Here is a 19,550-nt window from a genome sequence, read left to right on the forward strand (position 1 = left end):
GAGCGTGTAATTCTCATAAAAATGCATGTGAGAATCGCATACTTTAAAGACAAATATCAATTTAATAAATTAAATTTGAATAATCTCTTCCAATTTAGTTTGGGGAAAAAAAAACTTTATCCTTATTATAATGTCCATAGGCAATGAATTAAGTATGTATGCAATGGATTTTCTAGATTTTGGTCACACATACCTTTCTCAGTTGACTGAGCCATATCCCCACTTGTAGACAACAAAGTTACAGATTTTGTATCTTGCTCAACCTTTTTGTTTCCTATTTGCACTAATTTAGTCATTTTTATAATTAAATAATGTATGTTATTCTAAATATTTCTAAAAACAAGTTTCGCTTATCATTGGCTTTTGCCCCTTTTCATATGGTATTTCATAATCCCTTCTTTAAATGGTCAATTTTGGTCTCTTAACTTCTTATATTATGACTTTCTTTTTAGCTTAATGAGCCAAAAAGTATGCTTTATTTTTTATTTTTTTAGGTAAAAATTCGGAATATCATTAATAATCATGAAATTGCAACTTGAAGACTTAAACCTACCACAAATTGCTTAATTATAAGTTAAAACTCATTTTACATATACAAACATATCATATGTGAAGCTCCATTGAGATGGTGCTGAGTTTTAGGGCTACAAACGCTACACGAATTTTGGATTTTAACAACGACTAAGAGTCATAGTTAGCATTAATAGGTCGCCGCAGTTTTTTTTTTTTTTGGGTGGCCCAAGTCAAAATGATGAGGATTTATTAGTACGCCAAATCGGCTAATAATAATGTTATAAAAGGTAGAACTTTTCAGATCATACCCCGGCCAACAAAATCTGCTTGGAAAGCCTTCTCCCTAATTTTCACACATCCTTCTAGTTTTTGAAAGGCTAGTGCAAAGTCGACTCATCAACCAATGACATAAAAAACGTGAGGCAGACCAAAATATATTGACCCACTTACCCAAAATAAAAAAAAGAAAATAATGTTGACCCTCCTACTTGCATTACCAAACTCCCTTTGTGTTCACATGGGAAGTTCTTTACTTGCATCGAAAGAAGTTGACCTGTTAATTAATTTGACTTGGTTTAAAGTCTACCCCTTCATATATATATATTAAAAAAAAAAAAAAAGACTTTTTGATGTTCAAACACCCACCCTGTCTCCCTTCTCAGGCGGCCATTGGTTCACTTGCAAGAGACGAAGGACTAGGTTCAAAGTTCTACAAGAAAGAAAAATACAAAGTCAAAAAAAAAAAAAAAAAAAAAAAAATCTGAGATGGACTTGGCAAATCGTTGAGATTGGGACGCATGTATCATAATATAACCGAGATACACGTTCCAATTCCAACGAATCTGATTTCAATTGAAATTGAACCTAAGTCGAATCTCAAATTAAGTTTAGCTTAGGTCCAGCTTCAGTTAGAACTAAACTGTAACATATATCTCATAAGAGGACAAAAAGGTATACGAGTTCCAATCCAAATTAGAATTGAACCCAAGCTGAATGCCTTAAAATGTTCTGGAGCAAATCTATAATAATGCTTTACATGTTAAGACAAGGCCTAATGAAAACAGTATGTTTATATTACGAGTAATTTCTTCCTCTAGAGTTTATAAATTGTAATGTGTTTCTTTGAGTGTGTAAGAAACACATACTTTTATATTAATATTATTAATAAAAAAAACTATGTGTTTCTTATTTGATAATTAAAAAATTATATACTTCTCATATGTTAAAAAATACGTTGGAAATTTCTTCAATATTTGGAGGTAATTAATGTACAGAATGGAGGTCCATTGTCCCACTTACATTTCCTAACCACTTAATTTGACTGCAAGGAATTTGCTGTGTAAGTTAACTCAAGGGAACTAACCAGGAAGAGACAGATGGGTGAGGCAGCCGGGCTGCCAGCTATATTATCCAGAAGAAGAAGAAGAAGAAGAAGAAGAATAGAAAGAAACTATGCACAAAGTACGGATAAAATAATGAATATTCTATGAGAGTGACGGATTAGATTTTTATGTGGGAAAGATGCTTACAACCTACTATGCATGACTTGAGGAGACAGCTGGTTTAGTATTGTATAACCAGAGATATTCAATATGGGATGCCAAATAAAAGGATTAGATCATGGATGCATTCACCTACACAAATTCTGGTTCATTGATCCATAAAAGGACAAAAGTTTTCCTCCAAAATACATGTACGTATTTTAGTCTTTAGACATATATCATATTGAAATATTTTTCTCAACCTAGTTTGAAAGAAAACTTTATAATGAATACAAGGTAAATGTGTTTCTGGTGGGAATGGTTCAATGGCTCATTGGTGATTCAGGAAACCATGAATTAAAGAGTGATTGTTTAGTTCTGATACATCTGTTCTCAATGGGGCCATCAAAGATTGTGGCAGAGGCACTTTGAGAGGTCTCTTGCAGACATTTTAGTTGGGGCTGCACTCAATTTGCAAAGGGCTAGAGAGCACAAAATAAAAAGAAAGAGTATGTGGACTTAATCTCAAATGACTCCTCATGAAAAGAGGGGAACCAAAGAAAGGGGCAGGTACACAACATTGACCTCTCAATTTTCTACCTAAAGTCTCCCACGATCTCTACCTAAAGTCTCCTCTATTCAAATATAGAGACAAATTCCCAAACAAGAATTTGACCCATTTGAGAAGGTTAGAAAAAAAGGGCCCCTTTCACACCATAATAGATAAATCAGGCCTCATTTTAGGACCTTTTTTTTTTAGAAAGTTTCAAAAATATTTACAAATAATTTCAAACAAAAACACTTGAAAATACTTTCATTTTTATGTTAAATTCAAATAATTTTATACACTTATCTTTTATCTTACTCTTATACTATTGGGCTGTGACAGTTTCAATAACTTAATAATTAATATGAGAATGAAATAGTAGATAAATATGTAGGATTACTCCATATCGTAACACGTTTTTAACCAAAAAGTAGAAAAACGCGCTCTTAAAAGTTTTATCAAACGAAACTCAGTTTTTGCAAGTTACCTTGGCCTTGCTGCAAAATTAAAGCAACTGAGATATTTGCACAAAGAAGATAAGATTGTATTCAATGGATTTAGGATTCAGATCAGAGAATTGAGATGGATGCAAAGAAAACTTTTCATTATCTGTTTCACAATTTGAAATTATCAATACAATATCGTCTTCAACAAAGGCTCTCCTAATACTAGTAGCGGTAATAGTACTCAAACTGTTAACAGAGTGTACAAACAAATCCTCATTAAAGAATGAGCTTCGAAACTCTTCCAATGGAGCACTTAAATCACCCATGACTGATTCGGCTGCAGCTGAAATTTCATCCGCCATGAGCACGTCAAATTCGCAAGAGAATGTCTCATCTTCCTCTGTTCCATTGCTTCTCACTGTGACCCAATCTTCATCGCAAGTCCAGTTGGGATTCTCTCCAATCAACCTTCTGATCCTTTCAGCTGGAGAATCGGACGAAATACCTTCATGGGTCGTATTTCTTGGACATTTCAAGACTTCTAATGAATCCCAAAAACCTTGTTCCAATACACTATTTGGAGAACTCATGGTGAACTCCTTAATTTCCAGAGATTGCTCAGAATCTACTTCTGCAAGAAATGGATGCTGATCAAGAAGCTCTTTGGCTGTCCATCTCTCTCTTGGATCCCTCCTCAAACACTTGCTCAGAAAGTCCTTAGCTTTCTCTGACAACCACATTGGAATCTCCGGCACATCACCGGAAAATCCAATCCGATAAAGAGCCGATACCGGGTCGTTCATATCCTGCCATGGGGTACTCCCAGTAGCCATTTCAATGATCGTGCATCCAAGAGCCCATATATCAGCAGGAAAGCCCTGCTCCCCTCCACGCGCCACTTCAGGCGCCATAAACATCGGTGTACCGGAAATTGCTGATGTGGCAGCAACTTCTACCAATTTAGCGCAACCCAAGTCAGCAATTTTCAAACCATCTTTACCCATCAAAATGTTCTGGCTCTTTATATCACAATGCACCAACCCATTTGCATGAAGGTATTCCAAGCCCTGCAGAATTTGCTTTGTGTATGATCTAATCGTAGGCTCATCTAGGCAGCCTCGGCGCCTCTGAATTGCATCGTAAAGGGTGCCACCAGGCACGTACTCCATACAAAGATTGTACATAGGCCGACCATCTTCATATGAAACATCGGAGCCTATGTACTTGACTATGCGAGGACAACTCAGCTGAGACAGAAAATGTTTCTCTCTCTGCAAAAACAGAGAGCGACAGAGTTCGGTGGTCTTGACGGCGAAGAGCTCACCGGACGGGTTGGCTGTAGCCAGTGAGACGGTGGCAGTGGAGCCGCGGCCTAAGGTCAGCCCTCTTTTCCACTCCATGAGAGAGAGAGAGAGAGAGAGAGAGAGAGAGAGATGAGGATCTGCAGAGAGGAAGAAGTTGGGATTTTGAATGTGTTTTGTGGGTATTGCAAATGGGGGATTCTATGTATAAATTTATATGTGAATTTTGTCCCTTTGGTTTTGGTATAAACACAAAAGTGACATAAAATAATGTTCTTTCTTGTAGACTTGGTAGTTGGCCAACGTTACTGCACTTTTATTGTATTTTCTTTCTTCTTTAGATGGAGGATTCTTTGAGGGGAAGCATACCACGTGGCAAAAGGAGGGGAATGGATGACAGCCTTGGCCGTCTTCGGGCGGCGGTTAAACGGGCTTCCAATAAAGCTATCCACATGGTGACACATGGGCATTTGCAAACATTGCGCTGTTTAGAAGGATCTTACCTTAGAATATGCATGCTTAGAGAGGTGATTTTGCATTTTTGCGGCGGCAGGGGCAGTAATGTGAAGGTGTGAAAGCATATTTTGGAACGGGTGGCAATTTTTTTTTCTATTAGAAGATGTGGCAATTTGGGTTCATACGTGTCAAATAATATATGGAGGTAATAATTTGGATTTAAGGGTTATGTCTTATAAAATTGAGACATTAGTGATATTTTTTAATTTATCGTATCAAACGCGTAACCCTAATTAGAAAGACATTGATTTTTTCCTATTTGTTAGAGAACAATCAAAGTAATATATTCAGGTGGAATTCTCAAACAAGTATCGAGAAATGATGGATGAAAATTCCGTGTAATAAGATAATTTCATATGAGAGCTTGTTCAGGTTTTATCTACTCTTAGGGTTCGAATAAACTCTCACATCAACTGTCCTATCCCTATTGCAGTGTAATATGGCAGTCATATTGTACGAAATCAAAATCTCCAATTTCTAGGTAAATAAGAGAAGGTTTCTTGAGTTGGACTGTAGCTTCCTAGTTATTACTTATTAGCTGATGAGGTTGAATTTGCTCAAGGCTATTTTGTTCTCTTATTAACTCTTAGAAACCCGAGTGAAATTAGCATAAGTTTTCAATGTGAATTAGGAAGATTCTTCGGTAGAATTCAGCTGATAAGCGCGTAGATGTACGCATCGGAAAAGACCCTACGAATTGAGCTGAAGGTCCTGCCTTTTCATGGAAGGAACCAAAGAAAAAGCAAAGCACACGGAACTAAACCAAGACAAGTAAAAGCAAAGCACGCGGAATTAAACACCGTCACTGGATAGAATTCGAATAAACAAATAAATAAAAAACCAAAGTCACTGGATAACTACCTACCACTGCATCACAACGTCCAAAAACGTCTTTTACATTGGACTGCGTTCTCTTCTTTAGAACATTCTCATGGGCTAGCTAAAATATTTTGGTTTTAGCCTTCCAAAGTTGAAATATGAGCAAAATGAGCTGCATCAGTGTTCATGTGTAAAAAATATTTAAAAACTTATAATAGTTTCTTGTATCTGCAAAAAATAATAATAATAATAATAATAAAGAAAGAATAAAAAAATTATTAAAAAGAATATTTAAATGGAATATCGAAAGTGAATAGTAAAATTATGGGGCGGGATGTATGTGGATTAAGGTAAATGTGAAGTATTTCTATCTGAGTAGCGTGGCTGAAAAATATAGTTGCATCAAACTAGCTACTTTAACTCAAAAATTAGTGAGTTAAAATTAGCGAAAAAAAAAAAAAAAAAAACTTTTTGACTGTAACAAGACATATACATAACTTTGAAATGTTGGTATTTTGAAAAAGAAAGAAAATTGAAATAAATAAAAAAAATCTGATTTTTTAATTAAAATGAAAAGAAAAATTGTTTGATCTGATGAATGTGAATGCTGATTGGGGGAGGTGTGGAGGAGTAACCTCGAAGCAATGCCAAATGTGAAAAGCTGGCTTTCTCTGGCCTACTACATTGGCAAATTCTCCCACCCCTTAAGTTTGCCTCCTTTGGTAGAATAAAGTAATGTAATATTCTCACATTGTGAACCAACCCTGTGGGCTGTAAAAATTAAAGGGCTGAATAACTTAGACCTGACTCGTGTCGGTGAACCTATCCTTTAATGTGCAGCGTGGCTGTGCTTGACAGTTGACACCATTCTTTACAGCTATACCAGCTGGACAAACAGGAAATAGCTGGCATTGGTTATGCTGGAAAGCTCACTGCAGCCCCGATGGGGTCTCATAATGCGTCCGAAATAGGCAAAGAGGAAGAACCGCAACCACCCCCTTCACATCCCCCCTTGGCCCCTTACACTCTTCACGTAAAATAAATGCAATCATATTCCTTTAAAGGAAGGATTTTACTTACAGTGACGAAAAAAATAAGTTACAAGTAAACCCAATTTACCCTCCGTAATTGGGTTTAAGGAATTTCTTCTGAGTTAGTCTATCAATTCTACACTTCTATTCTGTACTTTTTACCCTGCAGCTTTCAATTTGTCCCCAACTCCTTAATAAATGCTCTAGAATTCATCTGTCAGCACCAACAATCACTCTGGAATCTAACTACCAGAATATAAATGTGATACTAAATATGTTCTTCAATGCTAAAACCAATTATCCACCATGAACAAATGTGCGAATTAATTCCAAGTTGGTCCGACTCATCAGCTTTTATTCTGTGCCCAATAACTCCGGGTTAAATTCTCTAGAATTTCACCTTTCACACCTATAACAATTACTTCGAAATTTAACCTCCTGCAAATCTATCTGATGCCAACCATCCTTAAATGTTTTGCCAATGATCCACCACGCGGGGAATGAAGGGATTTATTCTAAATGAAAGGAATTAATTATAAGTTGGTCTGACTCATCATTGCAGCTATCAACTTGTTCCCGGTAACTCCTGGGTAGATGCTCTAGACTCTCAACACCACCAGCAATTTCAAATCTAACTTCCTGCAAATATATAAGATGAGTAATGCTATACTACACCATCATAAGTAATGCTATACTATACCATTATCTGATGTGACAATGTTCATCAACCTTTAAATTAGCTCTTATTAAACAAAAAATAGCTAATTAACATTGTCAAATCAACCCAATAAAATGAGAGTGAAATGCAAATATAGAATGTATCATTTCTCATATCATATACCAAATCTCTTTAAAATTTTGCCTTTTTCTTGTTTTTTCTTAGTCGGAGAACCTCTCCAAACAGGGCCCTTTGAACCCACTCTTGCAAAGTAAACTCCAGTCCCGACTACCCATTAATAATACTAGAAACCACATTTCTATTTAGGGGTGGGCAAAAACCAGCCCAACCCGCAAACCCGCCCCATTCCGTCCCACCAGGATTTGGTTTTTCTTTTTTCGGAAACGGATTGGATTTCTTTCACCTTAGGCGGGGCGAGGCGGATTTCAGGTAGAGAAAATTTTGGGCAATAGGTACCCACCCCAACTAGCACTATCTCACCCTATTGATACGAAAGTGTCTATCAGCACTTAAATTTGCTGTTGTTATAAAAAATAATAATAATAATAATAAAAATTTAAAATTTAAAAAAAAAAATCCAAAAGCTTATTAGCCCGGCCTCGTTGGCAGAGTACAATAATAGTGGGATAATAATATAATTTCTAGCATTACTCAATAAGTAATACTGATGGAAAGGGTAGACTTATCAAGAGAGGGACTTAAACCATAGATACTTGTACGCGTATAAAATACTGTAGCCAATGATCCATTTCTTGATTAAAACAAGTTTAACACATTCACATGACAAGCTTCATGAAAGCCACACTAAGCCCAAACATATTTACATGTAATTATCGTTTGAAGCTTACTTTCAACACGTGGGCCAACACTAGTATTTCAGGATAGAAGGTGTTCAGACGAAGAGATGGATACACTAGGACAAACCAAACGGTAAATATACTCATTTAGGAAGCTTCTGCAAATCCGATTCTCTGATTCCCATAGTCAAATACTGTATGGTAGCGACCCATGAAAACATCCCCCAAGATCCTGTGTTGCATTAGAAACATTGACGAGGATAATATGAGTGTCCAGTCCAACAGTGCCAGCACTGAGATTATCCATCTCATTTGCAGGTCAATAGCAATGGAATCAATGAGAGGATTTATATTGCGGATATGAATATAAAAGGACAGTAAATCTACAACTGAAGTTAGATATTACCAGAGAGGTCCACGAGGAGGCGGCACATCCAGAGCTGTAAATCCACTAATGCATTGAGCGACATCTCCCTCACCAACTTTAAGGACATACTGATCGAATTATCCAAAAGAAAGAAAACTTAGTCAGAAAAATGTACTTCAGAGGTCACAGAACGTTGAAATGCCCAAAATACTAAAAAAATGCAGTGTATCCACATTCACAAATAGAAAAGGAAATTAGTAATGCTCATCCCTGAAGTAAACACTCCATGCCAAAAAAATAAAAGAAAAATCCATTTCTACTAAGCCTTGCTACTGAACATGTGGCAATTGAAAAAAAAAAAAAAAAAAAAAAAAAAAGGTGAAATAGTTGAGGAAAAACAACAATATAGCACCAGTGGCCGAAGGAAAAAAAAAAACCATATAGGATGGACCTAAAATCAAACAAAACTAAGTTCCAGAACAATTTAAGACAAATTAAGAAACCATATCACACCTCTTCAGGGCTGAGGTCGAAAACCCTTCCACCAATTGTAAAGGAAACATTAGGCATTGAAGACAAACTGGTACAATCAACTGCTGATTCTCCCATTGGACTAGGCAGCCGGTCACAGAGCTGCAATTAAAACTGACTATGAGCAAGCACAAACTGCAAAAAATGGAGAACCAGAACCAAAAAAAAAAAGAAAAAAAGAAAAAAAGAAAAAAAAAAGAAAGACTAGATAGAAGGGGATATTTCACCTCGTTGACATAGTTAAGTATACGGTCCTGTGTTTGATTCTGCTTAAGTTGGTTCTGCATCCAAACGACGGTCATCTCACATGTAGAGCACATTCCATCACGCAAACCACCAGATGCTTTTTGAGTGTTATCATCAACGATACTCTCGATGCCCATACTGACCAAGGAAAAAAAAATCTTGAAAAGTTAGAACCCAAAAGAGAGGTTGGGGGGTATCAAATAAGAAGTAAAAATGGATATTTTCCAAGTGCAGGAAACCAGTTGAGTCGTACCTTACACCTCGAGTCCCATCAAAAGTGCACAAACCAATCTGTGAGCAGATTTTCTTTGGTTGGTCCTGGCAGAATAAAATGTTGGTCATTTAAAAGTTGGACAAGGAGATACCATTACCTCCTCAATTATTGGAAACATGGTTTTGATTGAATGTCAACTTTGCAAATACCTTTTCTAATAGCATCTTGATTATGGTTTCTCCATATTCTGCAACCACAGCCTTGCATTCTTGACTTACAACCCCAGTGGCTCCAATTGCATGATTGACTTCAGTGATAATAGACTGCAAATTGAGATACAAAAGAATAATTATCAAACATGGACAAACAGGATGGAAGTGTATATATGCAACACGTCTGGTGCATTTGAATAGTGGGCGCCATAGACACATTCAGTGTAACATCAATCGCCAGGAAAGAAGGTAGCCAACTACCTGAATTATCCTACATTACATAAGGAGCAACACAAAACATCCAAAAGCCCATGAAATATAAATCATTTTTTTCCCGTTAAAAAGTAATATGGAAAACAATCTTAAGCTGAAATAGTGCATCCAACACTCAGGAAAGCCATGCTAATATGGATTTTGCAAACAAAGTTTAGGTTATTAGGAACATACATCAGCAAATCCCTATTTTAAAGTAAGCTAATACAGTATATAATTTGCCATAATCTATAGAAATACTGGACAACAATTTTGTATGGATAGCAAAGACAAAGAATACACCAATATACAAAAATTAATGTCTCAGAATTGGCATCAAAACAAGGAATAGATTCCATCTAATTGGCATGTTGAATACATAGAAATTGAGTGTATGCACAAAACAACTTTTCAGCTATAAATGAAAAGAGGTACACACCGTTGGGCCAACCAACAAAGATGTTCCCGAATCAGCAATTGCTGAACATCCACCAGCACAAAATCCTGAAATAGACATCCTTGAATCATTTTGGAACCAATAAGAGGCTACAGGAACAGCAACACAAACTAACAAAAGCTAAAACCCTTGTGTCCCGGGCAGCACATACTTGTCCCTAAAACAAGCATCAATCAAAATTATTATTACTCTTACCAGTTGTTTCACCATCAATCATGACATCACCCATGTCAAACTGCCAACAAAAGGAACAGTATAACAATTAGAAAGTTGGGATAATCAAGTCATTCAATATTACAAGTGCATGAAGCAAAGTTTAGAACACCAACCTGCCAATAGCCTTTCTGTGTCACAGGAACATATGTGTGTTCACCTTCGTAATGGTTAGGATCCACCCCACCAAAAACGATCTCACCCCCTTCTTCTTCATCGGCATTCCGGTTAAACCAAAAAGAGAAGACTGGTTCTTTAACAAGACCTTGGTCGACCATGTTGTACCTGGAGCACTTCAAAAGTTAGAAATCTCCAAAATGGAAGATTAACAGAGCCGAAGTAAAATAATCAATAACAGCACATATGACAGTAAAGATGCAATAATATACCAGAGAGGCACAGCATTTCCAACTGAAATCTCTTGAAATCCAAGGCCAAGAATTCCATCAAACTTGGCCACCAAGAATGTGATGCCGGGTTCCCTAGTTGCCTCAATAAATTCCTGAAAATACCACCTCATCAGTAAAGGGAAACCACCAAGAAAACTGAAATTGAGTACAGATGCATGTGCACACATACACACACTTATGTATGCAAGTATAAACTTTTTTCGACAAGTAAGAAAACCACCTTTAATGCCCCCATACTGGGTCACAAGCCCGCGCTACCAAACTCAGCATGTATGTAAGTATAAACTACTACAAAGACCCTTCAAATTACCTGAGCCTTGACCACAAGATCACCAACTTTCACATAATCTTGGCTAAAGTACCCAGAAATAGCTCCGGTTCCATAATGGATAGCAGCTGGTTTACCTGCATAATGTAGTAAACAACAATATTCATTATGTTACTTGTAGGATAGTATTAGCTATCAAGTATATATCCATGTCTTCACACATCAAAGTGCACTACTAATAAAAGGAACCCTCTGACAGCTTTCACTTGGAAATTTTTTACACAAGCGAAATGTCATGGGACTGAGACTTTATTTCCACAACAAAGAGCATAAGGAGAAGATTTGAATTGGGAACCACTCCCACAAGTTCCTATATTTATTTTGTAATTGAATGCACACAAAACACTTGAAAGCATTTGAATTAGAAAGACAAGTATTTCGTGAACATTAAATGGAATAAGTAAGAACAAATAACAAACCATTCTTCTTGTAGGTGCTTGAGCTGCTTGACTTGTACTTGGAATGGAAGTAGCATGCAACCTGGACCAAATGTAAAGTCATGATATTCTCTCCTATTGAAAATCATGTCAAGATTAATTCAAAGAATAAATACCATCTAAATATCGGAAACACATTAAAGCACCAAAATCTCACCGAGAAGTAACACTTGGAAGATGGCACCCACAAATTAGAACTACCGGTATCAAATATTACAGTGAAATTCTGAGGAGGAGTACCAATACCAATCTCTCCGAAATATTGGGCATCCATGTAATTCTTTAGAGCTACAATATCTGTGTCCTCTGGATCTCCTAAGTTCCCATGAAGACGATATTTCCTAATAGAAGCAGCAGACTTCCCTTCCTTTAACTCTAGCTGAGTAGCAACACGGTCATTTCGATCAAACTTCCTCTTTTTTAATCCAATTCTGAATAGCCCACCATTGGAAGCAGTAAAGACCAGGGGAAACAAGAGGAAGCAAAGGAAGAAGGTGGCCACAATGGATTTGAGTTTAGCACCCATCTTGTTACCTGTGAATTGTGAGAGAATTTCTTAAATGAAAAGTGATTTAGACCATATCAACTCCATCTGATCTGAGCACGAGACAAGTTTCCACACATTCCCCACGGCGCATCATATATATATATATATATAATACGACCCCCCCCTCCCAAAAAAAAAAAAACATTTCTTGGCAACTAACAGAAGTAAAAGAAAATGGCGTCAAGTTCCCTAACAGAAAATTCTCACGCTTATATATACAGCAGAAGTAGCTATCAACTATGTACAACTACAGCCATATTTTACATGCTAAGCTAGCATTTCAATCAAAACCGAACCTAATCACTAAGCAGTTAAAAAAAAAAAAAAAAGAGCGCAAAAAATAATAATAATAATAAGGGAAAATTACAGTTTACCCCCCCAAAGTTGTCAGCGATTTGCAATTCCGCCTCCAAAGTTTCAATTTTTGCAATCCACCCCCTTAAAGTTTCAATTTTTTTCAATTCAGCCATTCCGTCAGTCAAAACCGCTTTGACTGACGGAACAGTGATCACGTGAGATGCACGTGATCACTTAAGGCGTTTTAGTACCGAAAATGCCCCCCAAATATTATTTTCCACGTTTTGCTGTCAACCACCTCCGAATCTCTTCCATTACAAATCTCCCATGCTTCTCCCTCCATGTTCAGGTGCGCTGGAGGACTGCAGAAAAAACAAAAACGTCCATTCGTTCAGTCCTCCAAATCTCTTCCATTTCCTCACATGCATTTCCTTCACAAATTCGTCCAATATTTTCGGAATCTACCTGCTTTTCCATCAGGTATTGTTTTTCTTAAGATTTGAAGCATACCCATCTGGTTTCTTAATAATTTATGTCATGGGTTGCCTCCACACTGTTGTTGCCCCTCTCCCTCGTCGTTGCCTCCAAAAGGATGATATGATGACTTGAAAAAGAATCAATAGTTTGGACAAAACTATGGCCGTGCAGGAGAGTTTCTGCTTTTGCAAAGGTTGCATCTTTGATTCCTAGAGGAGACCTGTTCAATTCCACATGACAGCACCATTGCCATCTCTTATGACCCCACCATAATCCGAATTCCCAGAGTAGCCTTCCCTACTCCTTCAAAGTTCATCTTGATGTGATTTGAAGAGGAAATTGCCACAAGATTGAGATAGATATGTTTGAATTTTTATTTTCAAAAAAAAAAACCAGTAATGCAATAAGACCTCGTCATGTTCAGATCTTTCCTCGGCCAAATGGCCCAAATCTCACAAAACTGTTGGGATTTTGGCCAGATTCAATCCCGAAACACCTTGGAAACGACAATGGAACTACCAAATTGAAACAATTGAAACAATTAAATCCAACTATCCAAGAACCATCAATTCCGATAAATTAATCTTCTCTGTCGTTGCCGGAGAGGGATCAATTTTCTCTGTCATTGCCGGAGAATGACCTTTGCCGGAGAATCCAAGAATCATTCGTTCAAATGAACAGGGGAACATAGAAACAAAAACGCCTTCTTCCCAAGACTTGCTTTGCCTCTTCCTGCAAGACCCTTCTCACTCATTCTCATTTCTTGTTGACCAATAGCAGATCGATCGGTTTGGCATGGAGAAGACGAGGTAGGCGGAGAAGAGGAGGTAGGGATGGGGGCATTTTGGGAAAAAAACAACCAACAGTGATCACGTGACTTGCACGTGATCACTGTTCCGTCAGTCAAAGCGGCTTTGACTGACGGAATGCCTGAATTGAAAAAAATTGAAACTTTAGGGGGTGGATTGCAAAAATTGAAACTTTGGAGGCGGAATTGCAAATCGCTGACAACTTTGGGGGGGTAAACTGTAATTTTCCCTAATAATAAAATAAAAAGGACACCAAATTAAAATAGACAAGCAGCACACTTGCAGCATATGATTTCTCACAAAAACTTGGGTTTCAAAACATGTAGACACTGTAGATTTTATCCCCCAACTCTCTTTTTGTTTCCCAATAAACAGTAAAAGTACGAAAAGATTGTCATTTTGCTTTCCGAAGTGTTAAATTCAACGCGATTAGCTCAAGTGGTTGTAATTACACTAATTCTTTGGAGGTTTCCACTTTCTGGCATCAATAATTACTAAACCTAGCTCTAAGTTCATCCCGAAAGAAAAACAAACATAAACACATAAAATCGAAGAATTCAATCAATTTTTTTTCGGAACGTTTCTCAGCAACCAAACAGAACCCCAAGTGAGAAACTCAAACTCACAACAAAGCATCGTCAAACTCATTCAAAAAAAAAAAAAGAGAGAAAAGTAAAAGTTACAGTTTAAATACTATCAATCAACAAGCAACGGAGCTCTCGTTCACAAATGAAAGCAGGGGTTTCGACCAAAGCCGAACCAGATCATCATCATCATCAACAATTGAAAAATAAGAAACAAATTTGTACAAAAATTACGGAGAACAAATCTAGAATAGTACAGAATCACTCACAGCCCTTGACGATCAACCGAACCGAATACTCCGGACTCTGAGTTTCGATTTTAAAAAGGTAGATATTTTGGTGCAGCGTGCCAACAACTTTGAATCTGGACCGTACACGTGAGCATAGCGGGATGGACGTACAAGGGCAAGGATATTCTTTTCTTATTTTGTAAGCGACAAATTTGTTCTTATCCAACCTATTAAATTAGCATACGTAATGTAAATTTCGTATATATTATTTAATAACAATAGTTTTTCTCCGACAAGTTTAGTGGAAAACTTTGATATAATTGTCTTGACAAAAAGAATTATTAATAATATCATTCATTATTATTTTACCAAGAAAAAGAGGATTTATTATGGTAAAAACACCTTAGGTATTATAAATGTTTACAATCCTACGTAACATCTTGGTTTAACTATATATATATATATATATATATGTTTACAATCCCATGTTGACATTGAAATCTTTGTTTTTAACTCATATAGATTCAATTGAAAGAATGTTAAAAAAAAACAATTGAACTTTTAAAACATTAATGGTATGATTGCAAAAGGACTGAAACATAATGAAAATATATGAAGTTATCCCAATAGTTTTTTAATTAATTAGCATTAATTTGATTTTAATAAGAGCTTAATGACATCATAAGCTAGCTTTTTCTGAAATATACTCAGGGTTGAATGCTTTTTTTTTTTTGATAAAAAAGTGGTGCTTTCATTTATACTCATCAATGGGACAGAGCAGTTTGCTCTGAAACAATGGTTTCAGCAATACAATCAGGTGGTACAAAAGTCCACAATCTATCTATAATCTGTGTCGTGGCCATCCTTGCCAACATATGTGCTACATGGTTGGCCTCCCTTCTAACGTAAGCCACTTTCCAGCTAGTGAAAGTCTGAATTTCCATCCGAATATCATCCACTAAGTGTCCGATTCTGCTCCAATCTGGTTCAGTCGAGTTCACTGCATCAACAACTGTCTTCGCGTCACCCTCCAGCCATAAACGTGAAAAACCCATTTCACGGGACAGCTGAACAGCCATGAGAGTTGCCAAAGCTTCTGCAGCAACTGGCTCGATGAGGCCTTTTCGAGTTACACTTTTAGCTGCAACCATATTACCTTGGGAAACCCGTATAACTGCTCCCAGTCCAACCCAGCCAGATTGCTTTCCAATAGCCGCATCCCAATTTGCTTTAAACCAGTCGTGAGGAGGAGCCGACCACGTACTCAAGCAAGGAGAAACCCCATGTGTCGCAACTGTGTATTGCTGCTCCTGCACTTGGTGAAATTCTCCCATTGCATTTGTTGCACTATTGACGATCACATTTGGAGAAGAAAAAGACCCTTCATGGATAAGTGTATTCCTTCTTAGCCAAATTCTCCTAGCAATGCCCACAAACATCTGAAACTCATCACTATCACATTTCTTTAACATACTATTGGCCGCCTGGAGGAAATCAGTATCATTGAAGACACTTTTTTGAAATTTTCTACAAGCCCCACTCCATACGTCTTGCACCGAAGGGCAATACCATAGAATATGAGCTGTTGTTTCTGCTTCAATTCCACACACCGGGCAGCTTGGGTCAAAAATAATTTTTCTTCGAACAAGGTTATCACGTGTAGGCAAGATATTGTGACATGCCTTCCAGAAAAAAAACCTTTTCCACATTAGGTATATTAAATTTCCAAATCTCCATCCAGATCGGACTTACCTCATTTTGAGATGAGCACTCCACCTCCTTTGCTATCTCCCAATCTTTTTGGATATGGTATGCACTCTTGACTGAGAAGGTCCCCTTGGTTGTTCCCCTCCATATGAGCCTGTCCTCTTGATTAGTATGGCTAATGGCCAGCGATTCGATCACCGGTACCTTGCTCTCCTCTTTCAAGAATATTTGTTCTACCAGGGGTTGCTGCCACCCACGTCCAGCTACATCAAAAAGTTGATTGACTGTGGCCTTCGGATCAAGCAACTGTGGAGGGGATTGCACCCGAAAAGTAGAAGGGACCAGAAGCCACCTGTCTTCCCAAATTTGAGCTTTTTGACCATTTCTAATTTGCCATACCAAGCCTTCCTTAAGTAGAGCACATGAACTTTGAATACTACACCACGCAAATGATGATGTTTTCTTTAACGGGGCCTCAAGAATTGAGCACTCCAGGAAGTACTTGCTTTTCATGATGCTGGCAATGAAACTATCCGGCTCCGTCCACATCCTCCAAACTTGTTTCGCCAAAAGTGCTTTGTTAAAACAAGTGAGATCACGAAAGCCCATCCCTCCCCTTTCTTTAGGGAGCCCCATTTTACTCCAACTCATCCACGCAATTTTTTTATCCCTCTCTTTGTGCCCCCACCAAAAGCGACTCATAAGAGTATTGATCTCCACACACAAAGTCTTTGGAAGAATGAAGACACTCATGCAATATGATGGAATGGCTTGGATAACCGCCTTCAACAATATTTCCTTTCCGGCTTGAGAAAGAAAACGAAGCTTCCAATCCTGAAGTCGTTTCCGCACCCTCTCCATGATACTCTTGAAAGCATTTACACGTGAACGACCCACGAGGGCAGGTAGGCCCAAGTATTTGTCGTAACTATGGAAAGCAGGGATACCAACAAACTCCAAAATAGAGTCCTTCTCAACCTTCAAGATATTTTTACTGAAAAAAATACACGTCTTGTTATTGTTCATTTTTTGCCCCGATGCCTCCTCATAAGTTTTCAAAATTGCCGTCAAATTGCTCCATTGCGCAAGATTTGCCCTGCAAAACAATAAACTATCATCTGCAAAAAAGAGGTGGCTTAGTTTCGGGCCCTCTTTAGAAGTGGGAACCTCCGACAAAAACCCCTCCCTATTTGCATTAGTCACCATAGCACTTAGGGCCTCCGCACACAAAAGGAAAAGGTAGGGTGAAATTGGGTCTCCCTACCTAATACCTCTAGTTGGAAATATATGTCCCCATGGTTCTCCGTTAATCATTATTGCATAATGTACCGAAGAGACACACATCATCACTATTTTTATCCATTGTTCATTAAAGCCCATCTTCCTCATAACCGCCTCTAAAAATCTCCATTCAACTCTATCATAAGCTTTACTCATATCTAGTTTAACAGCCATAAAACCCCTCTTTCCCCTTATACTTGTCTGCATCGTATGGAGTGTTTCATAAGCCGCCAATATATTATCCGAAATCAATCTACCCGGGATAAAGGCGCTTTGTGAAGGGGATATGATAAGTGGAAGGATTTTTTTAAGTATGTTAGCTAGAACCTTAGAGATAAGCTTATATAAAACATTACAGAGGCTTATGGGACGAAATTCAGACACACACTCCGGATTTTTGATTTTGAAATAAGAGCAATGTGTGTTAAATTTAAATTTGGGGGCATACTCCCAGAGTTGAGAATATTAAGAATTCCATTACATACCTCCTCCCTCATGATTTCCCAATTTTTCTAAAAAAAACAAGCATTCAGTCCATCAGGTCCAGGGGCTTTTAGAGGTCCCATTTGGTGCAAAGCAGTGCTAACCTCATCTGCAGTGAAAGCCTCTATCAGCTCATTATTTATGCTATCCGAAACTTTAACATTTAAGTGCTGCAAACATGGTTCCAGTGCTCCTTCTTGTCCAGCTGAAAACAAATGAGTGAAATAATCCACGAAGGCCCCGCCCACTCCATCCGGAGTCTCCCACCACTATCCCATCTCATCTTCTATTTTTTCAATTTGATTTTTTTTCCTCCTTGAACTAGCACAAGCATGAAAATATTTTGTATTTCTATCTCCATGCTTAAGCCAGTCCACTTTTGCCCTCTGGCCCCACCACATATCTTCCATCTCCATTTGTTTTTGGATATCACGCCTAAGATGATTTATTTCAATACCATCCAGCCCACCTTCACTCCCTTGCATGTCCGCCAGGCGTTCACGCATGTGTTTAACATTTGCTGGCTTTGGACCTTGCGTATGCTTTTTCCATTGGTTTACTCCCTGTATACATGCACTTAGTTTCTGTTCCATCAAATCCCAGCCTGAATTCTGATTAATGGGCTGATTCCATGCCTTGGAAATTGTTTCTTTTAACCCCTCCTCCAAAGCCCATAAAATAATCCTGCCATTCTTGGTTTGCTACTCCTCTGTCTAGTCTTTCTTTGATAAAAGTCAGACCTTCTTGGCAATTGCTCCATGTGTATTTAGGCCCACAATAGCCAAGATCAACCAGATCACACTCCTCCAAGGTTCGTTGGAAATCTTGCATAAGACCACTTTGCCTCATATTTTCCCCCCATTTTTCAGTACCATTGATCACCTCGTTGAAGTCCCCAATACACACCCATGGCAAAGGGTCAAGTCGAGCCAAGTACTTCAATAGAGCCCACGCCTCATGTCTTTTGGAAGCCTCCGGATGTCCGTAAAATCCCGTGAATTTCCATTGCAAATTCATATTAGGGCCACATATTACAGCATTAATATGCCTGTGACTAAAATTGTGTATATCCACCCTTTGATCCTCCCCCCAAAAGAGCCCCAAACCTCCACTTCTCCCTACACAATCCACTACGAACATGCTAGAGAAGCCCAGCTTAATTCGTACATTTTCCATTTTTTTCCTTCGCATTTTGGTTTCCATAAGGAAAACCAAATTGGGTTTCTTATCTTTCACCATTCGGCAAAGATCATGAACTGTCCGGAAGTTCCCAAGCCCCCGGCAGTTCCAACTGAGGATGATTATTGCGGTCGGCGAGGCTGGATTTCAGCCTCCGCC

The 19,550-nt window shown here is 38.0% G+C and overlaps 3 protein-coding genes across 4 annotated transcripts; all 3 read right to left on the minus strand.

Moving 5' to 3' along the window:
• Positions 1 to 3,046: 3,046 nt before the first annotated feature.
• LOC132174563 (mitogen-activated protein kinase kinase kinase 18-like) lies at positions 3,047 to 4,443 on the minus strand. The gene has a single exon (XM_059586200.1). It carries the CDS (start codon positions 4,385 to 4,387, stop codon positions 3,047 to 3,049), a length of 1,341 nt encoding a protein of 446 aa, XP_059442183.1. The 5' UTR covers positions 4,388 to 4,443.
• Positions 4,444 to 8,055: 3,612 nt separating this feature from the next.
• Positions 8,056 to 14,882, minus strand: LOC132173739 (aspartic proteinase A1-like). Of its 2 annotated transcripts, none has more exons than XM_059585330.1 (14): positions 14,781 to 14,882; positions 11,955 to 12,331; positions 11,780 to 11,840; positions 11,343 to 11,437; positions 11,012 to 11,124; positions 10,739 to 10,907; positions 10,605 to 10,644; positions 10,392 to 10,456; positions 9,698 to 9,811; positions 9,528 to 9,592; positions 9,256 to 9,412; positions 9,011 to 9,130; positions 8,537 to 8,625; positions 8,056 to 8,362 (listed from the first exon to the last, which is right to left on the minus strand). In XM_059585330.1, the coding sequence occupies exons 2-14, from the start codon at positions 12,321 to 12,323 to the stop codon at positions 8,278 to 8,280; spliced, it is 1,542 nt and encodes a 513-aa protein (XP_059441313.1). In that variant the 5' UTR covers positions 12,324 to 12,331; positions 14,781 to 14,882; the 3' UTR covers positions 8,056 to 8,277. The 2 variants fall into 2 exon arrangements, with proteins under 2 accessions (XP_059441313.1, XP_059441312.1); XM_059585329.1 differs by lacking the exon at positions 14,781 to 14,882 and adding an exon at positions 14,611 to 14,705.
• Positions 14,883 to 15,505: 623 nt separating this feature from the next.
• LOC132174564 (uncharacterized) lies at positions 15,506 to 17,654 on the minus strand. The gene is made up of 2 exons (XM_059586201.1): positions 16,494 to 17,654; positions 15,506 to 16,225 (listed from the first exon to the last, which is right to left on the minus strand). The coding sequence occupies exons 1-2, from the start codon at positions 17,652 to 17,654 to the stop codon at positions 15,506 to 15,508; spliced, it is 1,881 nt and encodes a 626-aa protein (XP_059442184.1).
• Positions 17,655 to 19,550: the final 1,896 nt, after the last annotated feature.

The sequence above is a fragment of the Corylus avellana genome, chromosome ca3, assembly GCF_901000735.1.
Source record: "Corylus avellana chromosome ca3, CavTom2PMs-1.0".
NCBI classification, from domain to species: domain Eukaryota; kingdom Viridiplantae; phylum Streptophyta; class Magnoliopsida; order Fagales; family Betulaceae; genus Corylus; species Corylus avellana.